This window comes from Pezoporus occidentalis, unplaced genomic scaffold (genome assembly GCF_034315485.1).
Source record: "Pezoporus occidentalis ecotype Australia unplaced genomic scaffold, CSIRO_AGI_Poc_V1 ctg26, whole genome shotgun sequence".
Taxonomy (NCBI): domain Eukaryota; kingdom Metazoa; phylum Chordata; class Aves; order Psittaciformes; family Psittacidae; genus Pezoporus; species Pezoporus occidentalis.
The window spans coordinates 995,432-1,010,421 of record NW_026914502.1 but is presented as its reverse complement, the minus strand read 5'-3'; the positions used below and the strand labels follow the sequence as shown (position 1 = coordinate 1,010,421).

Genomic DNA, 14,990 nt, shown 5'->3' with positions numbered 1-14,990 from the left:
CCAAAGTCCACATTTCCCTTTTTCATGTTTCTGCTAGGGAAAGTTCTATAGGTGGGAAGGGGAAATAGGACTGGATCTGTGTCTTAACTGTGTGAATAAACTAATGACCTGAGCTCTGAAGCGAGGGCTGTGTTTAATATTAGTTCTTCTTCTATCTTGTATTGTGGCCTTGAGTAACTTATTTAAGCCATGTCAGTACCCCACTGACAAAGCACTATGACCCTTCAGAGCAGTTTCATTGGCCGTTAACCAGTATATGCTCTCAATAGGAAACCCAAAGCATTTAAAATGGATGCAGCTTGTCATCTTTCATTTGTTTCCACATAACAAGCTGCCAGCTCGGGTACTTGGTCATTTTGGGAATTCATACTTGGATAGCTGGTTGACTGTTCCCTACTTAATGTATGTTTTCAGGGTATGCGAGAATGGTCAATGTGCTGGAGTAACAAATGGAACGCACAGTGCTGCTTCCGAGATGAAGAAATCAAAACATCCAGAGCTAGGTATGCTTTTATTTTCCACTGTTTAGCAAGAACCTTTACTCTGTGCTGTTCTAGGGGTACAGCAAGAAAACATTCACTTCTTGTGATTGTGTCATTCAGGAGATGTCTGTGATGCACCTACTGTTCCAGTACCTTTGCCACCTGCACGACCTCCTACCAGAGACAACCCAAAACACAGCTCTTTGCTCAACAGGACACCCTCCGATTATGATCTTCTGGTGCCCCCTTTAGGTTGCAGACTTTTTGCTGATTACATTTAAATTTAATGGTTAACATTGCCTAGATGAACCAAATGACATGTTTACTGAAAAACAACCAATGTTGACTATGTTAGGAGTACCAGAGAAGCTATGAGCTAAATATTACAGCTGTAAAGTCAGTATTTGTGTCAATGACCTGTGCTTGGTATCTGTCAGCCCATGCAAGACAGATGAAAAGGCATGCTAAATCTTTATTGTAGCTATAAAGAAAACCAAACCTGTTTTCCCTAAAATACATTATAATTTTTTTGTCCCTTACTGTGAAGTTTGAGCATAGCAATTGAGTGCAAGAGTGGAGGGTTTTTCCTATTGGAGCTTAAATAATTTCATTTCTTTTATCACATATAAAGAAGACTGCTGAAGAGGTGCTATTTAAGTCAAAGAAAACTAAAAACTAATAAGTGTATTTCCGGGTTTCTTCCACTGTCAAGGGACAGTTCAAAACTCACTGCTGCCTACAGTCACCAACCCCCATTTCTGTGCTGCTCTCCTACATACAAGTCAGTGAGCTGGGGCTGTGCTTGGCCCCCACACACACCTTCTTTGACAAGCTCAGCTGCATTACTGTGTCAGTGTGTATGTGTCACCATTCGGTTTTCTGGTTCCATAAAACCTTTTGAACATTTTCCATGTTTCTGTGCTATACTCTCTCTGCTCCCTGAAGTATTCCCGAGTTGCAAAGGGTACATAGCGTTGATGGCAGAAGAACACCCAAAAATCACGCTGCTTGGTAATTCCGGTCCTGTCTGTACCACCTTGTGTAAGGGGTGCATTCTTCTGCCAAGCCCTAGAAAATTCAGTTTATATATGCTGTCAGAGCTTTAAAACAGCAGATAAAGATAACGGGCAGTATAAATGTAGCAGATTCAATGTAGTCAGCATTGGTGTTCGAATATAAATAATTTGTTTAGCCACTGAAATATAGCTATTATTCTGCAACGATATTCAGTGACACTTTCGTTATAATACACTCATTGCAATTAAGCCACTAAAAGAAACCTGTCCTCTCATCCCAGAAAAGAAACTGAGCACTGCCGAGGTCATTTGGAGCATGTTTTAGCAGAGGATTGTGCATAGTGAGTCAGGTTTGCAGTTTCATTACTGGAGTCACTGAACTGCTTGATGAACCCTTGGAGTAAAGACCTCAGCAGCCAGAGGAAAATCAAGTTTAAGCTTCACTCTTTATCCTACAGCTCCTTATGAAGCTTTGCTCATCTAATAATTCTTTTCTAAAATGCAGGTGAAGATGCATTTGATAACTCACCCCCTTCACTACCACCACCGCCACCGCCTGCTCGGCACAGCATGATTGAACACACGAAACCTGCTGGCTCAGGAAGCCGACCTTCTTCAGGACATGAACTGTTCCTTCATTCTGGTAGGAATACAAAGGAAACAATGGATTTTATTTCATTTTCTTTTATTTCAGAAGCTTGTCTGTTCTGTGATAAAGTTGCCATCAGGCTTCAGAAGCCTGTTTTATCTATACTTCATTATATAAAATATTAAAAAATACAGGGTTTTTTTAATGGTGGAGATGAAACAACTCAGAATATCAGAAGACTTAACTTCTCATTATCAGAACGTAATGAAATAAGGACGGTAGTTCTGTACCAGGCTAGACACTTTGGCAAATTGTACTTCCTGCTTCTTATTTGTGAAGCCCCAAGTTTCCTGTTGTAGTCTGTAATTCTAGTCTGAATCCTGTCAACTCCATGGTTTCCCAAAGTGAAACTTAATTCATGGAGTTCACGTTCAAGTTGGAACTTGAGGAAAAGCTAGAAACTAAGGGAAAAGAGCATCCTGCGTTGTTAAAACTGTTGTAAAATTTTGCTGCAAAGCTATATTAATTTTAACCGCAGTTGCAAACATCTGTTATTCATAACTTTTTCAGTAAGTCAAGTTTTCACCTCTCTCTCTCCATAAATTACAGTGACACTTTTTCAGTCTCATATTTTGCTTTTAAAAGGCATAAAATCTGTGTTAACAATATGCAGATTTTGTCTTTGAGTTGAAAAGTATTTGATTATCAGATTAATGAAGTTGAATACATTTGCTTCCAAAGCTTGTTGGCATCTTAAATTTACCTGTCTCAGGAATATTTTCAGTGGTGATCTGCCTTGTGGTGCTGTGGGTAGATGCCTTCCTCTCTGTTTTTCTTGGAGGCTGTATGGAGAGGGGTAACTTGAAATGTTTTGGCTATAATATCCGGAAGGCCAGAATGTAGCTGACAAGCAGTCATGTGCAACTCCAATGGCCTGACAGCTTGTCAGGCGTTTGGCTGACCTTTGTGAATGATCCTAGCTGTGGGTTGAAAGCGAGCTAGGTTAGGTTGAACTGCAGTGACCTTTCATGGAATGTTTTTCTTACGGGGTTTTTTTGCAACCAGCCAAGGCCTGACGTTGTGCAAGTTGCCAAAACTGTGTGTGTTTATAATGTGTGTTCAGCTCCGTGCATTACTTTTTCTTACAACGGATGCATCCAGGTAAAAAGCCTCAGCATGTTGCAGGAGGTAAAGGTTGATCTTCAGAAATGTAGGGCCAGGAATGAATTTATTTTCTGTACTTGAAAATAAAGATAGTATGATCTTCAGCAGACCAGTCTGCATGCAGAAACACACACTGCCCCATTCAGTTCTAACGGTAATGGAGAGGGAAAACAGAAACTGTCACACACAGACCCACGCAAGCTCTGTTTGCAGTTCTCAGCAACATGAAGTGTTTTAAATGTTTAAGTGTTATTTCCAAAAAGAAATCTAAATCATCAGTGATAATTTTAACAACATTTAATAGCTTTTAAGTACAAATTTGGAAAATGTGTCTATAATCATGTATTGTTGTCATAGTTGCATAGTGAATGCAGTCTTACAGCAGCAGTTTTAATTAATCTTAGAAGTGTATGCATCTGCTTGGGCACACGTAGCTGTGTGCATTGGTCTTTCTATTCATACGGTATTTCTAAAGCTGTATTACTCACTTTGCGTCTTGTCAAATAAACTGCTGTAGATGATTTATGATGAGGTTTTGATGATGGGTTTCCATGCAAGTCTTGGGTGTGATTTTCCAGCTATCCATCAAAGTCTGTCAGATTAGAATAATAATTCCATCATCAACAACAGCAAAAAATTGCACTCACATACCAAGCACACTTCTGAGTCCAGAGCAGAAACCAAGTCCAGGATGCTGTTAACACGTGCTCAGCTGCATCCTCAATAGCCAAAGAGAAAAAAGGAGGGCACAATATGCCAGGACTATATATTTAATTTTTTAAATACTGCTCCTGTAATCATTCATCAGAGACAACTGGAAAGCCTGCTCCCAGCCTTTACCAGGCTCTAGTATTCACTCTGATATTTACCTGGGACTGCATGGATAAGAAATCTGCCCTGCGGTCTTTGCCAACTGCAAAGCCTGGAAGTGCTATGGAGCTGTAACCAGACTGAGTAACTGGTGTCCTTTCCCTGTGGCAGGGGTGTTGGAACTAGATGATCTTTAAAGCTTCTTCCAACCCAAACCATGTTATGATTTTGTACTTTCCATTGTGCTGCTGAGGCTTTGCAACATCTTCTGTGCTTTGCCATCTACAATCCTAACAGTGTCAGAGTTGGTAATTGAAAGTTACGTCATGGATGTAAGCAGAAAAGCTATGGTCAGTGCAGCATAGATCACCTTTGAGCTGTGCTCTCGTTTGTCACTTCAAGGCACAGTTGTGTGTCTACTATGGTAATGTTGATTTTGTATGCATATCTGCATATGCACGTGCTTTGGCGCACATGCGTATCCAAACCTGTGTTTCTAGCTTCTGTGCATCAGCCTTCCCCCAAATAATAACCCTAATCATTCTAAGACACCTTTTTGGTTCTGTTATTACAGATCCCCACTTTGATCCGATAACTGGTCATGTTCCTTTGCCACCTGCTCGTAGAGTAACTGGAGAAAATGTCAAAACAAATAGGACATCTCAAGACTATGATCAGCTTCCTCCCTCTTCAGGTAAGGTAGAAGACTGTTCTTGTAGAAAATTGCAACTTCCTGAAGCAAATAACTTCCATCCATGAAGTCCAGTGAGGTTTTTGTCATTCCAGGCAATAAATGGCCATGGTTAATATTGCTTTCAAAATCATCAAAGGGTAATGGAGATTAAAGTTCTGCAATAAAGGTAGAAGTGGCTACCTGTTGTCTGTAGCTGTAGATATTAATGGCATCAATTTCACTAGCTGCCAAACGAAATGCTTATGCAAGTTCTAGTGTTCTTTAGTTTTTGAGAAAGGCAGAGCTTTTCCTGCCGCCTGTAAAGCTCACAGGAGATCAGGAATGCTGCTGCAGGGACCACAAGCAACTCACTTCCATTTTTTGTTTAACAACAAACAAAGAAAAGGAAAAAAAAAGCCCAACTGCTTTGTGAGAAAACACCAAGAACCAGAACCAAATAAAATTCAGACTTCTGTTTGCCACAGGACAGGTACAGTAGAAGTAATTCCTCTGCCATAGATATTTTGCTCATGGTTTTCAGGCCGTACAAATAGTATTTAAAGGAAAGCTACTCTGGTTAATTGAAATAATAACAGTATTACCTGTATTTCAGAGTACTTTGACCATTTTTTAGATGGATTTTCGTTTCTTTAGATGTGTGTGGTATACGAGGCAGGGGGAGGATTGCCCCACCTACCTCACTTGTTGTGTGGAGAGAGCACACATAGAAAAAGCCAAGGGATGCTTTGAATTATTGTCTGTTCATGAAAAATCTTTTCTAATGCATGAAGAAAGGGTTTTCATTCTCAAATCTTTCGGTTGTAGTGGTAAGCAGTGTTTAATTGCAACAATCAGAAGTGGGAAAAAATCATTTTGTTCTTAAGAGAAATTATATCTCTCCTTCTCAGGAATACATAGCTTCATTCATTCACTCTGCTGGTTGTAGGGAAGAATGTATTTTTCCAACTTAAAGTATCAGGGGAAATCAAGCAAGCCTGAAGAGTGCTACAGAATTTTTAATGAATAGCACTGTTGAGAATTAGTGTGATGCTCTGGTAAATAATAGCACTTTTGAGAGGATACCTCTACTTATATAACAGTGTTTCTCTCCCCCCCCCCCCCCCCTTCCCCCGTTGCTAGGAAAAAAATGTTTTATATTGTTTTATATGTGGCACTGTGAGGGATCTGTTTGTCTTACAACGTTAACCTGATTTATTTGGGGCATTTTAACTTCTTTTCTAGTACAAACTATGCCCTTTTAAAGCTACAGAGTTTTCCTGCAATTCTTGCACTTCTGTGCTAGAGCAATTTTGAATTTTCCTATATTGCAGCAGGATGCTTGCTACTTAAGATCTTGGAGCTTTCTGATGTCACATAATAAATACTTTTCTATCTGTATGTTTCCCACAGCCATCTAAAACACTCGCGTGTTGGCCTTTGCCATAAATACTATTGTAAATCAGCATGATGTGCAGCAAAGTATTGCATTAGCTCTCACTTAAATGAAAGCTGTGTGATAGATCATGCCAAACTCCTAATTGGAAAGCTGTTTTTTACAGTAGCAGTAATTCCATAGAACAGAACTGATGAGCTTCGGGATGAAGAGATGCACCTTCATCTATGTTTTAAAAAGACAATGTAGAGAGTGTAACAGTATTCAGAACCCTTGTTTTTGCATTTATTCTGGACATTTATTCTGAAAGGTAATTCTTTATTTCAGCCCTTTTGTATGGTGATTCTTTGAACTAGCTGGAAAAGAAGTGTAGTTCGCTCTCAAATCTAATTAGAATTTAGCCACTGGCTCCCTAGAACAGCATGGGGAATCCTTTAACCTCTGTGCTTCAGTTTGACTGTTTTAAGATTGTTCTCATGATGTTTAACTGAACTGTTAAATGGGAAATTTATTCTAATTCAGCAGCGTATTCAGTATTGAACACTTAAGTAATAGCTCTCAGCTATGCACCCAACTATCCCAAAGGCGTGTTTTTCAAACGTCTGAAGTACGACATTTAAAACCTATTACAATCAAAGCAAAAGAAGGAGATATTGCTAGTAGTTAGCATAGTTTACCTAAGCACAGGCAATGATATTTGGAAAAGGTAGAAGAAAATTAGGCCTCTTACACAGATGTCTGCTGCCTGTTCACTCACCTGGCCTTATTAAAGCACTTGGATGCAAATTTAAATTCCTTTGCATGGCAATTTTAGGGGAGGGTGTTCCCTATCATTTCAGAGTTCATTTGAATTAAGCTGGGGGGGAATAATATGCCACAGTAATACAAAATATGAAGATCATGGAATCATAGAATGGTTTGGGTTGGAAGAGACCTTAAAGACCATCTAGTTACAACAACCCTACCATGGGTAGGGACACCTTCTGCTAGAGCAGCTTGCTCAAAGCCCATCCAACCTGGCTTTGAACTCTGCCACGGATGGGGCAGCCACAGGTTCTCTGGGCAAACTGTAGCTTAAGGGATGAATATGTGCAGTTATTCCTTTCTCACTTTGCCCCTGCTCTCTCTGCCCCTTAGTATAGATGTCCCCTGGGGATGCTTTGTTCCTGTTACTCCAGTTAGATTAGATGCAGCTGCTTGCCTCTGCTGCAGAGAGGGCCTTGGTCAACAAGCCTTCATCATGTGGTTCTCTGATGCTTCTCCATCTGTTGGTGGAAGCCCATGGAACATACAAGAGGAACAGCAAGGGTAGCATAGAGGAGGGCCATTTCACAGCAGAGAGGAACAGATAGTTGGCATTGTTACAAACATTCTCTTCCTAGTCTGCCACAGAGCATTCACCTTACAATTTTTTACATGCTTCTCACTTATTAAGTGAGCCTGTTTCTGCCTTTATATTGACCTGTTATCCAAGGGTTAAATGTGGTGCTGAATTACAGAAATGTGAGGGATAGAGGAAACTCCTTGCTATAGAAACTGTTAGTTGAATTACACAGTTAGAAAATCTATTCAAATTTATAGTTAGGCATCCACAGTGACTGAAATATCAGAGGATGGGAGGTTGGGAAGGGAAGTCTTGCTTAAATACCTCTATATCTCAGTGTCCAGGTGGACAGGCAGCTTAGGCTTAGTATCTTTAAGCTCAGGATCCAGTGTGATACCCAGCTTCAGCTAAAATTGTATATGGATGTGAAGATACTGAAAAAGATGACAGTGCTTAAAAAAATAATAATGGGAATTGAGTTAAAGAGGCCTGAAGATCTTAAAGCATCTGTGCTATAGAGAGATCTCACTGCAGTGAGAATAAAATGCCTATGCTGCAAATCTGCTGACAGAATTAAAAGTGACCTTTCTTAGTGACGGGATCGCTTAGTAGAGTTTGTTTGGAAACTTGAGCAAAGTGGAGGTTTTACGCAAGAAATAAGATTTAAGCCTGTATTAGACTGGGCATAGCAAAAAATAACTTGCGGAACACAGAAGGATCTGATATATGCTTAAGGAATTTCTTCTGTACTTCAGGCCCGGGGAATATGTAAAGTCTGCAGATTAATTTTGTTCCATCCTCTACAGGAAGGCAATCCATAACAAAATGTCCGTATTAAAAGCTTGAAATGTTTGTGAAAGGAAACTGATTGTTTTTAACACGATAGATCATTGTTTAAAGAACATTCTTCTGTTAAAGGCTCGAGTTGTCTAAAATAAGTGACATAAGGAATTTGAACTTGGCTTTGATTTAGTTGTAGCGATTGCATTTCCTGAGCTATGCTTAATTCCTCAAACCAGTGTGTTTCATGGATCTTCCACACCTTCATAGCAGGTTTGGGCCTGCTTCAGGCCCTGTGTTTAGTAGAATTTTTAGCATTTATGTAAGTATTTTTATCTTCAGGGAGAAAAAAAAAATCATTACATATATGAAATAGCCCTTAGAGCCTGTCGGCTGTGCATAACCATTTGCAAGGAAAATAGGCAATGAAATTAGAACACAGTTAATTTTAGCCCCTTACTGTAAATTTTTAATGAAATTTTCCCATCCATTTGTAATATGAATATCACCATCTTGCTAAAAGTACTGTTTGCTTATCTTCTCTGAATCAAGAAATAGGATTCAAATGTCTAGCAACACTCTCATGTGAATGCATGGAAACTTGAGAAGAATACACCTTGGTTAGTCTTGCACTAATGTCAACCATTTTCATTCATCCTGACTGTTTCTATCAGTTGAATTACAGTTCTATTTCAGTGTTACAATAAGGTAGCATGTTGTAACAGCAATACTAGAGCTGCAGCATTCTTTCATCACTAAAAAACTATCTCTGAAGTACTTCACATTGCAAAATGCTCTTGCTGTCAGTGTAAATAAATAGCAAGCATTGCAGCCAGAAACTCCTCTAATTTATCTATCAAAGTCACTGTCGATGCAACTTTTTAGAATCCTTTTTGAAGGATTAAAGACTTTATTATTTTTTTTTAAATACTTTGCTCTTGAAAGTGTTTTCCACTCTGTCCATGCTTGTATTTAAGCTTCTTATTGTGGAATCAGTGAGGATGAAGGGGTTTCATTAAAGTGCCAAGTTTACTTGAGCACAGAACTCTTGACTCAGAAGATTAGCAAGTTTGTATGTTTGCTTTTTACATCATGATCCTTAGCACCAGCATTAACGGTGAAAGTAACCTTTCCATGGAAGAGAAGGAAAGGGGAGGTATTGCCAAAGGGGGGCTGGAGAGGAAGGGTTGTGTTCTGTTCTGGCCACTGAAAATAATTGGGCTGGAGGGGTTTCTTGAGAACCCAGTTATTTCTGTACTTCTGCTAGCTGCTATGCATGAACTGAGCTGCAATTGACTGCAGAGAATCTGCAAGATGTACCAGTAAGAAGAGGAATTTTTTCCCTCAGGCAGATTTGGCTGGCTTCCTCTTCTGCACAACTTGCGATCGCGAATAAAGTTGTGATGCAGTTGGTTTGGTTTGTGGGTTGTAGTTTTGGGGGGGTTTCTAACAGACTAAGAAGTTCTCAAACTGGGGCTTGGCAGTGGAGAGCCTTTAAAGGTTTGACCGGCTAATTTCAGCCTAGTTACATACTTTCTTCCAGCTTTGGATAATTCAGATTGTAACTTGCATGTTCCTGCCTTATCATTAAAATAGTGGTTTTTTGCATTATTTCCATTTTGGATGTTCTTGAGGAATTCAGCTTCTGCCCAGATTTTCAAATGAGAGGTAGCATTGAATGAAATCACAGAATCATAGAATAGTTAGGGTTTGAAAGGACCTTAAGATCATCCAGTTCCAACCCCCGTGCCATGGGCAGGGACACCTCACACTAAACCAGTGTTACCCAAGGCTCTGTCCAGCCTGGCCTTGAGCGCTGCCAGGGATGGAGCATTCACAACCTCCCTGGGCAACCCATTCCAGTGCCTCACCACCCTCACAGTAAAGAACTTCCTCCTTAGATCCAATCTGAACTTTCCCTGTTTCAGTTTTAACCCGTTACCCCTTGTCCTGTCACTACAGTCCCTAATGAAGAGTCCCTCCCCAGCAGCCTTATAGGCCCCCTTCAGATACTGGAAGCTGCTATGAGGTCTCCACGCAGCCTTCTCTTCTCCAGGCTGAACAGCCCCAACTTCCTCAGCCTGTCTTCATACAGGAGGTGCTCCAGTCCCCTGAGCATCCTCGTGGCCTCCTCTGGACTTGTTCCAACAGTTCCATGTTCTCTTTATGTTGAGGACACCAGAACTGCACACAATGCTCCAGGTGAGGTCTGACAAGAGCAGAGCAGAGGGGCAGGATCACCTCCTTCGCCCTGCTGGTCACGCTCCTTTTGATGCAGCCCAGGATACGGTTGGCTTTCTGGGCTGTGAGCACACACTGAAGCCGGCTCATGTTCATTTTCTCATCGACCAGCACCCCCAAGTCCTTCTCCTTGGGCTGCTCTGAATCTCTTCTCTGCCCAGCCTGTAGCTGTGCCAGGTGTAGGACCTTGCACTTGGCGTGGTTAAACTTCATGAGGTTGGCATCAGCCCATCACCCTCTGGATGGCATTCCTTCCCTCCAGGGTATCAACCGAACCACACAGCTTGGTGTCATCGGCAAACTCGCTGAGGGCGCACTCAGTCCCACCGTCTAAAACATCTTTTCATGTTTCTTTAGAACTTTATTTTGTAGACCTCTTCATGAGGTCAACCTATATCGCAGTTTTAAGCCAATTTATGGTGATTTTTATCTCCTTTATTTGAAACAGATGGTTCGCAAGCACCAGCCAGGCCCCCTAAGCCACTTCCTCGGAGGACTGCACCGGAAATACACCACAGGAAAGCATACAGCTCTGACAGTTCAATGGAAAATGTGGATGCAAAAATTGCCAAACTCATGGGAGAGGGCTATTCCTTTGAAGAAGTCAAGAGGGCACTTGAAATCGCTCAGAATAATGTTGACGTGGCCCGTAGTATTTTAAGAGAGTTTGTCTGTTTTCCTCCACCGGTCTCCCCACGTCTCAATCTATAGCAGCATCAAGATTCCCTCGGAGCATGGGAATTCTACATGTACACGTGTGGATTGGGGAATGAGAGAAAGAAGAGAACGGAGTATTTTTCTTTCATCCTTAGCAGAAGGGTGTTTGTTTCCAGCCGTTTATCCAAGGCTCATGGCTGCTCTGATCAAGACTTATAAATACGCTGAGGCTTATGTATTTTTGCTAGCCATACTTTTTTAAATCAGGGTTGAACTGACAAAATAATTTAAAGAAGTTTACTTCCCTAGAACTTTTAATCTGTGAAATGCTTTTTCTTGTTTACAAGTTGACAAGTTACAGTTTTTCTAGTTGGTGCCTGTACCATGTTCCTGTTCCTATTTCCTTGTACTTGTGGTCAGTTCTGCTGTAGCATTCCCATCAGTTTCCATGCTGACCACCCCATCAACTTAATAATCACTTTCCAGCAGTTCTGTGTTTGGTTTTTGTTTGATTTTCATTTTTGGTTTGTTTTTTTTTTGTCTTACAAGATGCTTTAATTTTTTTTTGCATTTCAGCTCATCAAATGCAAAAGTATGTGGCCTTCACTACTGATATATTTGTTTTTCCTTCTGAGATGACTGCTTTTGAGAGAGGAAATACCTGAATGTAAAATGCATTATTCTGTTAATGAACTGTCTTCTTAACGGTGTTTTGACAGTAATGTTGGGCAGCTTTCTGTTTAACGCGATCTCCATGACCTGTAGTCCTCTAGGGCTTTTATACAGTTTCCATAAAAAAATCCCAACCGACAAATAAAACACTTCCTGCAGCGGTGATACTGAGTTCTGGCATGTAAAAGCTTTCAGATTTGAGTACTTGATTGCAAAGGTTCACAAAAGCCAAATGCACGTGATAATACCGTGTTTTGATTACGCACCACTGGCACCAGCTCTCTATGGCCTGTGTAAAGTGGGGCATGCCAGACTAGAAGGAATCCTTTTGCATCTTCTGAATGATATTCAGGTAAATTCCAGTTCTAGCTTCTGTAAAGTAGGATGTGGTTAATTTCTTGTTTGAGCGATTATCCTGTGGTTCATTGTGGCTTGGATCAGTTAGTATTAAGGTGGAAACTTTAAATCTGTGATGCACTGTTAATTTCTAATGCTACTGTAGCAATATTTTTCTGCCAAGTTCATAACCTTTTCATCTGTACACTTTATCATTTTCAAGTATGTGTCTAATACCCAAGTTCATTCCCTCTCTTTCCAGCTGCTTAGTCAGAAATACATTTTTGCTTTGCTTGGTTCGTGGTACTCCAGGCTTTGACATTTTATTTTTTGAGCCCAGATTGATGCAGGCCAAATTAAAAATCTTCCCAAATTTAGAAGAGATAGAGAGAGAAAGCACCTCTGTTCTCAGTACACTCAAAGTTAAGAGTCCAAATATTTCCAGAATAATTCTTAAGATTGCTGCTTTCTTGGTGTTTTTATTATCAGGAATCTTTGAAATCTTCTTTACTTTTATTGCTATTGAAAAGAGAAAATCATGAGGTAGTTAGACTATTAATCACATTCGAGATGTGACCAGTGTACAAGACTTCTCACAGCGTGCTAAGATGGTTGTGAGGTGTGTATTTATTGTTCCCTATCAGCTGTTGGTGTTCTCCTTCACACAGAGCAAATGGGAAAGGTTATATCACTTACAGGATCAGATCTCAGCAGCCGATGCATTTGTTTTAAAGATGTTTTGACCAATAGCAAATGGCTGAATTGCAGGATCCAAAATAACTGGAAATACCCAGTGGAAATTACTGTGATACCCAGTGCCATCATTTCATTAAAAAAACCTTATTGTGAAATTATTTTGTAGCATCACGAAGCAGAGTATGGGTATAATTTATCTGCTTCAGTAATTAAAGATGATCAGGAGAAATGTGGGCATAGGGCAGAGCTTCTGTTCCATTTCGATTGAAGCGAATGATTCTGAGTTTGTTTTAGAAAAGGGCATTTGCACCATCCTTTAAATGTTCATTCAGCTTTCATTCAGCTTTTCCTACAGCGTATGAAAAGTTGTGATTGAAGTTATGGTCTGTGCTTTCAGTTCAAGTTCATCTTTCCTCTGTTCTGTGGAAAAGTTTTGCATAGCTTGAACCTTCTTGTTCCTTTGGTTTGTTTACAGCATCACTGTAGCATTTCAGCGAACTGTAAATTCAAAATGATTCATGCTATGAAATACTCTGGTTGTACTGGAATGGCTTAAATGAGGCTGTAGCATAACTGCCAGAATAGCAATGACAGCACTTCCCAAGGATGAGAAAACAATCTGCAGATCGACTTTTGAAAGCCTCCATTGTAATGTGGAGGTAATTTTCTCCCTTTTATGCAGCAGCTTAGTATAAATTACAGGCTTATATTTCAGTTAGTGCCTGCAACTCCTGCCTGATAGAGTAAAGGTTTTAATTTTTACCTCATTTCTGGTTGTGATCACCAATGACACTTTTTCATTTAGTATATGCTTAAAAAAGGCTTGATGAGCAATATTCAGAGTGGTAACTTGAAGAGAGTTCCATTAATCTTTAAATGAGCGTGCTAATAATACTTCTAAATAGTGGGACGTGAAGATTATTTCAACCCCATTTTGGTTGATAGTTTTAAAGTCAAACGGAGCAAAATTGCTTTGCCTGAGTGTTGATGTTTACTCAGCAGGAATTAATAGGCTTAAAATAAATTAATCTGGCTTCAGCCTAGTTCTCTGAACACACAGTTCTCTAAACATCTTTTAACCTTTGAAAGATGTCAGGGTTTGAGCCTGGCAGTGTGTTATGCACATATATAACTTTCAGGAAGACTGACTTCAGTGGAAGTGCTTGAATGAATAAAGTTGGTTAAACTCAGAAATGTGCCATCATGTTTCTTCCAGTTATATGTCATTGCAGGCTTTAAAACATCCTTGTGATGTCTGGCCTCACTTTTGATCTCCTTTTTTGCTGAATTACTGCATTTTAAGCAAATTGATGGAACCAAAAGTTGAGCAGAGTGAGGGGACATCAGCAGCGTGTATCTCTTCCAAAGACCGACTAGAAAAAGATTGGAATTGTGTTGAATGATTAGCTATGTTAATGGCGTGCCTGGAACCCTGAAATGGCCACTAGTTAAATCTGTTCATGTTCTGTATCTCAAGAGTGCATCTGGCACGGTGTTTCTCATAATGTGAATTTAGCAAGTTTTGTACCAGGATCATTTCTTCTGTTATGTTTCTCTCGTTTTCAGCTTGAAGCTTTACATTGCACTGACGACTCTGTCCTGAAAGCATTTAAATTTGTGTCGTAATGCTTGACCAATTTTGAAGCAAAAGAGCACCATATTCTAAGCAAATTCAGGTACTGCCTGTTGTTGACCTGGAATCTAGCGCTTTTAGGAATGACTTCTTGGAAAAGGACTTCAGTAGTTTCCATTTTGAAGGATTTTCTTTCTTTCAAATAACTTTTTTATCTGAAAATGCCTTTTATAAACTTGTCTAACATGTGGCAAACTTAGTGATGTGTTCAATTAATTTATATTTTATTCCACATTCTTTTTAAATTTTGGTTTTTATGTATGCTCAAGTTCTTTATCTGTTCATGTAAGGTATTTTATAAAATTAATGTTAACAGAACGTTGGGTTGGTGCATGATTTCTCAAGACTCTTGACTCTCGTTATTGACCATCACCACTTTTCCTATGCTGCTTTAGAAACTCGGCCTATCATACATAGGGGTCTGACAAGTCATCGTTCTGTAAGCCACAAAAATGAGGCCTTGCTCTAAAATAAGGTGGCTCATTGCATCGAGACATTTGCGTTGTATCCCCATACGTGACTTG

General features: G+C 39.9%; 1 protein-coding gene across 3 annotated transcripts in view; it reads left to right on the top strand.

The window, feature by feature from the left end:
* CBLB (Cbl proto-oncogene B) overlaps positions 1-14,602 on the top strand; it is a 118,107-nt gene extending 103,505 nt beyond the window's left edge. For 2 of the 3 annotated variants that reach the window (XM_062623896.1, XM_062623894.1), the window contains 5 exons: positions 415-503; positions 603-734; positions 2,004-2,141; positions 4,636-4,755; positions 10,921-14,602. In XM_062623896.1, coding sequence (XP_062479880.1) covers positions 415-503; positions 603-734; positions 2,004-2,141; positions 4,636-4,755; positions 10,921-11,183 — 742 coding nt within the window. In that variant the 3' untranslated portion in view covers positions 11,184-14,602. The remainder of the gene's footprint in view (positions 1-414; positions 504-602; positions 735-2,003; positions 2,142-4,635; positions 4,756-10,920) is intronic. The other variant, XM_062623895.1, reaches the window with a different exon arrangement.
* Positions 14,603-14,990: the final 388 nt, after the last annotated feature.